The 8,656-nt window shown below is 48.9% G+C and overlaps 1 protein-coding gene across 1 annotated transcript; it reads right to left on the bottom strand.

Moving 5' to 3' along the window:
- Window positions 1–4,748: 4,748 nt before the first annotated feature.
- SPINT3 (serine peptidase inhibitor, Kunitz type 3) lies at window positions 4,749–7,877 on the bottom strand. The gene is made up of 4 exons (XM_046678049.1): window positions 7,661–7,877; window positions 6,494–6,610; window positions 5,455–5,646; window positions 4,749–4,996 (listed from the first exon to the last, which is right to left on the bottom strand). Exons 1-4 carry the CDS (start codon window positions 7,875–7,877, stop codon window positions 4,971–4,973), a joined length of 552 nt encoding a protein of 183 aa, XP_046534005.1. The 3' UTR covers window positions 4,749–4,970.
- Window positions 7,878–8,656: the final 779 nt, after the last annotated feature.

Here is an 8,656-nt window from a genome sequence, read left to right as displayed (position 1 = left end):
GAGATTGAGAAATTTGCCCAAGACTACGAAGTAGTGAATGACAGAACCAGCTCTATCGATGTTCTCATTTGTTTAACGATCCCTGCTGTTTGAGCACTCTGTGCCTTGATTTCCTCATCTGTAGTGACGCAGTTGGACTCTGCTCTCCAAAGGTTCCTCCAGCTCACATCTTCCCAGAGGCAAGGGGGTGGAAGCATTGTCAAAGGGGCTCCCCTTGGGAGTGCTGGGACCTCCCTTTGTCGGGGATCCACGAGCTTCTCAACAAGTCATTCCCACAGTGCCTTGCAGCTGGGAAGGTCTAATAATGAACTTGAAGAGTGATGCATCCTGGGAAATACCTCCAGGAGCCTTGGACCTCTGCCTACTACCTAATCCCTCCCCGCAGCCATCCTCTTTCCGTTGTTCATATTTCCACATTATCTCATTGCCACTCTCTTGTCCAGCCAGGGGACACAAGTCAGGAGGGTGACTGGGAGCTCTTACCCTACTGACCGTCCTCCTGTTCTTACACTTACCTCGCTCTTCCAAAGCAGAGAAGAGGCATCCTAGCAGTCGCTGCATAAATCGTAGGGAGCTGAAAAAAAGGGATTCCTTTCACTTCAAATCCTGAGAATCTGAAAGCTGCTGGAGGGGACTTAGCAAAATGTTGCACAAGAACCTAAAAGACACTTTGTGGGAGGGGGCACTTCCTTGAGTGCCATCTCCCAATCTCTGTGGAACTGTCTTAGGACAAAGACAGCAGACTTGATCAGTGGGTTTCCTGAGAGTAGAGTCCAGACCAGTGTAGAAAGGCAAGGCAAAGGTGAGGAGGACACTTACTGCTTCAATGGGAAAAAGAGTATTTGCATGATGGGAGCTGCCAGCTGGTACCTGCTGCCCAAGAGATAGTGAGCTCCGCGTAGGAGGAGGTACAAAGTTGAGCCTGGTTGACAAGCTGCCTTCTGTGAAATTCTAGGATTTAATGATTCAGAAGCCTTCCCCAATTTTTCTTCCAACACCAAATCCCTCCTCCATCCCAACATCTACACGACACTGTCACTCACCTCTGATGGGTCCGTTTCTTAGAGATGATAAGGCAGCTGGCTCACTCCCCAGGAGCTGTGACTAGCAGAAGGGAGCAGGAAACTCGAGCTCTGGAAGGAGAAGGGCTGGGGCTCTCAGGCAAATGAGGGGGGTCCCCATCTCTCCTGGGTAGCTCCTCTTTCTCTCCTCTCCACCCAGGGGACTCCCAGGTTCATGCGGATTCAGGGTTGGGTGGACTTTGAGGAACAAGTTGGGATCCGCTCATGATGCTCAACAGCTACTTGGAAACCCATAACAGACTCCACTGTGGGAAATGGATGGAAGGACAATCTTTTTTCTCATCTCCATCTCTTTGGCATGGCCCAAAGCTCATGTTTTCTCTTTCCTTTCTGCCTAATTCTCCCTTTGAAGTATCCAACTCACCCTTCAAAATTCAGCTCAAACGTTGCCTCTTTTGGCAAGCCAGCCTGATCTCCTTAGGGGAGAGCCAGGGCCTCCATCTCAGCTCCCACAGTATGTGTGCTGCTGGAACTCTGTGCTTCTGGCTGCCACACTGGGCGGGGAATTCTTTGAGGGTAAAGACTGTCCTGGTCCACAGGGATCCTAAGTGGGGCAGTGGGGTACAAGAAGAAAATATCTAGAAGCTTCTGCTTATTTGCTAACTCGTGTTAGTACAATCAAGCTGATTCCAGCTCCTAGAGACCAACCCCTATACAGCAGAGCAGAACCCTGTCCTATCTTTTTGCAGCATCCTCTCATCTTCCGGCGCTGTCAGACAATGCTCTGCTGCTGTTCAGAGGGCTTTTATGGCCAATTTTTTCAGACGGGAGAGGCCAGGTCCTTCTTCCTAGTCTGTCTCAGTCTGGAAGCTCCACTGAAACCTGACACCATGGGTGATCCTGCTGGTATTTGAAATACTGGTGGCCTAGCTTTCAGCATCACAGCAACATGCAGCCACCACAGTATGACAACCGACAGACGGATGGTATGGTTCCCTGACCGGGAATTGAACCTGGGCCGTGGCAGTGAGAGAACCCACTCTTAACCATTAGATCACCAGGGCTGGCTTATTTGTTTCTAGCCTATCCTTTATTAAAATATATATTATTGAATACTTGTAATCTACATAATAGTACAAAAGTGTGCATATAATTATAATGACAGATACGAGAGTTGCACATTCAAACTTTTTATCAATATGGGTGTGAGTGATCAGACAGATCTGGCGGCTACTGTTTTGGTCATTACTGTCTCCCTAATAACTATCACAAAACAGGTACTTAATACACGAGAGAATGAATGAATGAACGAACATGATGTTGCCTGGGTTTGGTCTATTATAATGGTCATGTTTGTTAGCTGGGTGACATTGGGCAAGATACTTCCCTTTCTTAGGCCCCAAATTACCTGTGAAGTAAGGAGGTTGGATCAGATCCCCTCCCAAATGCCTTCCAGGATTAATGTTTCTAGGTCTGAATCACTCATTCTCCAGGAGAGGACAGTATAATTTAGTCAATAAGAAACCTAGCAAATGTTTAAATTGCACTATTTACATGCCAGGCTCTCTGTTCTAAGGGCTCAGCATGTTCATTCATTTAACCTCTCAACAACCCCTTAGAGGGGGAAGACAGGCACAGAGAGGTTCAGTAACTTGTTCAAAGCCACATAAATAGTGTCCTACCCTCACCCCTGGGAGCAAACTCCTCCAGTACTGCTGGCTGACTTCCTGCATCTCTGCATCTGCATCTCTTTGCCAAGGGGCTTTCTTGGGAGGCGCACAAGAAAAGCCTGTACACAGAACAAGCCAGAAGTCCTCAACCAACGCAGGACAGGGAAATGGTGTGTAAACATCCCCTTGTCTCTTGGGGGAGATAATTGCAGGGAATCTGTTTTCCCACTTCCCCAGTCCCCTCTGGGATCAAGCACCAGTCTCAGTGAGAACGGGCTTAATAACTAAATGTTTATTGCCTGCCTTTCCTGCCCTGTCTCACCTGCCTCCACCTTACCTGAGTTACTTGCCCTCTGCTTCGTAGGAACCCCAAACTAAGACAGACCCAGGCTTTGGGCCCCTGCAGCCTTGCTGGAGAGGCTGGGCTCTTGACTTCCGCAATCTTCCTCCCTCCGAAGGACAAAGGCTCTCCATCAGTCAGATAAGCCCAAGTTCTGCCATTTATCTGTTATAATGGGTTGAACTGCGTCCCCCCAGAAATGAAGTGTTGGAGTCCTAAGCTTCCAGAAAGTCGATGCCAGAAAGTCCACTGCTGCCACCCCCAAAGAACCCAGTGATGGTGGGTGGGGGATGAAGATGTGGATGCAGTGAGAATGAGGTCCAGGTTAGAGTTCTGGCTTCAAACCTGTCACCCTGTATCACCCAGTAGAGAGGAGTTGTGCTCATGCATGCACTCATTCCCCCAATGTTTATGAACCATCTCCTTCACGCTGGGGACTGTGTGAAGTTCTAGGCATAATGTGGTGAGGAAAACACAGGCATACATTCTGTGCTTCCTCAGAATGGGACCTTATTTGGAAATAGGGTCTTTACAGAGGTGATCCAGTTAAGATGAGGTCATTAGCGTGGCCCTAATCCCGTATGACTGGTGTCCTCATAAAAAGGGGAAATTAGGTCACACACAGAAAGAACGCATGTGAAGATTGGACTTATGCTGCCACGAGCCAAGGAACTTCCAGAAGCTAGGAGACAGAGCTGGAACAGAGTCTTTCCCAGTGCCTTCAGAGGGAGCACGGCCCTGCTGACACCTTGATCCCAGGCTTCTAGCTTCCAAAACTGTGAGACAATAAGTATCGCTTGTTTAAGCCCCCCGGTTTGCAGTACTCCGTGACAGCAGCCCCAGGAAACTAATAGGGCTGCTGTGTGACAACTCCAAGCCCCCATTTCCTCCCTGGCAGGATTCTTAGGATGAGTAAACGGAATAATGCATGCAAAACGCCAAGCGTGAAGCCTGGTGCATGGAAAGTGCTGACTAAATGGGTGTCGCCGTCGCTCTCACTGAACTAGCAAGGCTCCTTCCCCCGCCCCACACACAGCCCCAGGGCAGGTGCTCCCTGGACCAGTGGACATCTGAGACTCATGTTCCTACCTTCTTCCTTCAGAGTCCAGAGCCCTAAAATTTGACTTGGCCCCAAAAGTCAAAAAACCTTGACGCCCAGGTTTTTGTGAGCTCACAGTGGCCATCAAGAGGTAGCTGGCACTGTAATCGGTTTGCTTCCGAGACGTGGTAGGGCTCAGTGTGAAGGAAGGAAAAGGGGAGATGCCACTGCTCTGCAGAACAGTGTGAACGTCCACCATTGGGAGGGACTGTAGCAGTTAAGGTTCTTAGTTGCAAACAACAAATCCACTCCGGTTAGTTTAATTTGAAAGTGAGTTTATTTAAATCTAAGGCCAGAGAGTTTGCAGCCACAGACAGGAAAATGTGCAACATCATTATGGGGAAAAGGGGCTTCTTTTTAACGAAAATACCTGTCACTGATGGCAATCAGAACTTGATGCCAGGAAGTCCACTGCTGCCACCCCCAAAGAACCCAGTGATGGTGGGTGGGGGATGAAGATGTGGATGCAGTGAGAATGAGGTCCGGGTTAGAGTTCTGGCTTCAAACCTGTCACCCTGTATCACCCAGTAGAGAGGAGCTGTGCTCATGCATGCACTCATTCCCCCAATGTTTATGAACCATCTCCTTCATGCTGGGGACTGTGTGAAGTTCTAGGGATAATGTGATGAGAAAAACACAGGCATACAGTTCTGGCTCTCATGGTGCTTGGAGCCTACTGGATAAGACAGAGAAGGAACAAGTAGACCAGGGGGAGGAGGAAAGAGGCAGGGTTCTACTGAGGAGGGGTGGGTTGAGAAGGGATCAGACAAGGAGGCTGAACTACTTGGGAAGGCAGCCACAGCCCCGCCTTGCATGGGGCCTCCCCAGACTTCAGCATCTCAGGGCAGCACGTGTGGCTTGATCTCTGCAATGAGAAAGGACCTTGTTGATTGCCATCACTGATGCCCCTGACCTGGACACTGTCCACCCTGACAGATCCTACAGCATCCCAGAAATGAACAACCACGGTCCTCTCCATGACCGGGGTGACCAACAGGAAGGAAGCCACACCCAGGGGGTTGGGGGGTGGGCTCAGGAGCCCTGCAGATACCCTCTGCAGGGTGGCTGCCTCAATGTTCCCATCTGAAAAAGGGGAGCAGGGCAGATGGCTCAGATTATCTCAAGGGACACTTCTACTGTGACCTTCTGCCAATCTGGCCCGTGGAGGACGTGCTCCATCTCTGGTCACAGCACACTGCTGCCACTTCCTCCTTGGAAGACAGCCCAGAGGAAAGACACTGCCCAAGCATGAGGGGTATGGGCCACCCTGAACTCTACCTCTTTCCCCAGGCCTTCCCCTCCCTGCCCCGTCCCCCACCTTACCCTGGAGTGCAGCCCCCTCCCCAAGGCAGGTTTTCAGGCACTCCTCCTTGCTGATGAAGTTATTCTTCTTCTGTCTACAGCCACCATATGTAAAAGTCTCACATTGCGCCGAGGTGGCGTTGTAGAAGTACCTGCATATCATGGCCCTGCAGCGACCCACATAGGGAGGCTCCAGGCAGAAGGCAGGAGGGACTGCGAGGATACAAGAGGGCTCTGGGTCAGTTATGAGGGTGATCATCCCAGCTCGGTCTACACAGTGAACAGCCGAAGATCTAGCATGTCTCAAAATAAAGAAGGGTAGTAGGGGAGGTGGAGATGCGTGTAGAGCGCCCAGCCTGGATGTGGAAGCTCACAGCCTTTGCCCAGACCTCGCCCTGTGCATCACTTCCTTCTGGCTGTTCCTGAGTTCTATCCTTTTATAATACAATAGTGATCTAGTAGTAAAATGTTTCTCTGAGTTCTGTGAGCCATTCTAGCAAATTAATCAAGCTGAGGAGGAGGTCGTGGAAACCTCTGATCTAGAGCTGGTCAGCGACAATCTGGTCTTGGAATTGGCCTCAGACGTGGGGGGAGGAGGTGCACTTTTGTGGGACTGAGTCCTTTAGCTATGGGATCTGACTGCTGTCTCCAGGTGGATAGTGTCAGAACTGAGTTCAACGGCAGGATGTCCAGTCAGTGTCCTCTGAGAACTGGAGAACTGCTCAGTGGTGTTAGAAAAAACAAACATACCGGAGAGGGAGTCTCAGAACTGTCTTTACACATCTTTACATCTTTCCACTAGTTACAATAAGCATATATTCCCTTTGGAATTAAAAAAAAGAAATATTTAAAATAGAATATATCACAAATTTTGCAATAAGTAAATAAGATTGTAGAAGAATATTAACTGATATTGGGAAATGGTTGCAGTATATTGTGGAATAAGCAAAACACTACGTCCAGTGACATCTTAGCCTTATGAAGAATAAAACATGTGCCATGAGGATATGGACATCAATCCTTTTTAGCAGCCGTTCCCTTCTTTCAAATGAAATCTTACCAAAAGAAAACTCCTCTAGGAGGCTAGGCTTCTTGCACGGTAGTGGAGCTCGGCGGGATGCAAGTTGGCGGCGCTGGACCGCAGGTAGGGATCCACTTGTTGGTGACTGTGTTGTGGCTGCAACCCACATACAAAATAGAGGAAGATTGGCACAGATGTTAGCTCAGGGCAAATCTTCCTCAGCAAAAAAAACCAAAAAAATCCCAAAAAAGCTGTTCTGGTAGGTACCCAGGTGTGGGGTCCAGAGCCCCATCCTCAGCCCTCTCACTCCCCTCACTTCACCATTCTCCTACCTTAGTACACCCAAGGCTCAAGGAGCATCTTGTGCAAACCCCTGGACTACATGTTCTTTGAGGTGTTAGCAATGCAGCTCATTGGCTGTGTGATCTTAGGTAAGACAATTAACCACTCTGAGCCACGGCAGCCTCATCAGTGAAATGAGCATAATAATCTTAACCTCATAGATTTGTTGAGAGGATCACAAATGATGTCTATAAAGTAAGGAGCAATTAATCAAAAGCAAATAAATGTTAGTTCTTAGAACAGTTGTTAGATGCACTCATTAAATTCTAATTGAACGTTACGTGTCAGTACCTGAGCTATAAACCACCTGTGGACAAAGTTGCCCAGAAAGAGCCCTTTAGCCTCCCCCCCACAGAAGCAGGGCAGCCAAGGCCCCCGGGGCCGCCCTGGGGACCAGCACTGCCGGATCTTCCAACACAGGGACAAATCGATGCTTCTTTTTTTTGAGCACCAGATTAAGTGAATGGCTTCCTTTTAAGGACTGGAGTGTATCAAAAACACATATTTTACTCCATGTAAAGTTTTAAAATGTGCACTTATCCGGGAATTGAAAAATTATTATTATATATTTTAGATGTAAGTTGCCAAAACGTAAAATATCTTGACGAACATTTAAGAGAGGAACTTAAAATTCTCTGAATTATTCTATGTGTTTATTCAGCCACAGACTTCTTAACTCCTTCAATAAACTGTCGAGTAAATGGGACAAAAAAATCCTGCAAAACACAGGCTAAAAATATCACATAATTGCCCAGAAAACAGAAGGAAAGCTCTCATTTAAGAGAAAAACTTTGCATTGATTTCTAATCAAGAGAGGTTTGGTTCCCCCTACTCCTGCCCCCCCAGTCTCTTCCACAGACTCACCTGCATTTTCTGCCCCAATCACCAGAAGAGAGCTGATCGAGGGCTTATGTTGGTGGTTACGGTGGTGGCAAGGGTGGTGGGTAAGGTGGTGGCAAGGCTGGTGCTGAGGGTGCTGGGTAGGGTGGTGGAGAGGTGGAGGGGTGTTTTTCCCCTGGGTTCCGGCCACCAGGATGCTCAGGAAGCCGAGAAGGGCGAAAAGGCAAAGCCGGTTCATCATGGTGGCCTTGAGGAAGGGCTTCTGAGGAAACCTGGGGCTGACAGAGCTTTTCATACCCCAGCTGAGGGGTGGGAACAGGTGACTGGGAGAGAAAGGGGAGGAGCTGGGATCAAAACTGTTCATTGCGCAATCTCTCCCCACCTCCTCAGCTGAAACGCTCAGTAGTAGTGTTTCTCACACTTTATCACGCCTGCGAATAGGCTGGGGATCTCGCTGAAATGCACATTATGATTCAGCAGTCTTGGGTGAGGCCTGAAAAGCAGCATTTCTAACAGGCTCACTGTGACAGGTGCATCCCCAGGCCCAATCTCCTTTCCTATAAAATGGTCCACAGAACCACCCTTTGATCAGCCAGCCTGGAGGGAACCTCACCGGGGTGGAAGGAGAAGGGGAGCCGGCGGGGAGAAAAGCTGTCTTTCCCACACGCCTTGGGAAAGTGGCAGAGGAAACAAGACCAGGAAGAGGTGAATCTCGGAGAACCTCAGAATTCTCTCACATTAATCGGCCTCTCTGAACCTCTACCTTTACCTTACTTCTTTGGAATGGTTGCAACATCTACCATGTGACAAGTACAAGTCACTTCGGTTCTTTCGCAAAATGGAACAAGTGCCCCCAAACCCACATCCCGCAGAAGATGAAGCGATTAGGTAGATTTGAGGGCGATTGAGAAGATACCAACACACCTGCACCACACTTTGCAGTGCGCACAGGTTAGTAAGGCTCAGCATCGCAGTGGTCCCCACCCACCCGTTACAGAGACACCCTCCTGTCTGGACTTG

The sequence above is a fragment of the Equus quagga genome, chromosome 12 (assembly GCF_021613505.1).
Source record: "Equus quagga isolate Etosha38 chromosome 12, UCLA_HA_Equagga_1.0, whole genome shotgun sequence".
Classification (NCBI taxonomy): Eukaryota; Metazoa; Chordata; class Mammalia; order Perissodactyla; family Equidae; genus Equus; species Equus quagga.
This window is presented reverse-complemented; position numbering and strand designations above follow the sequence as displayed.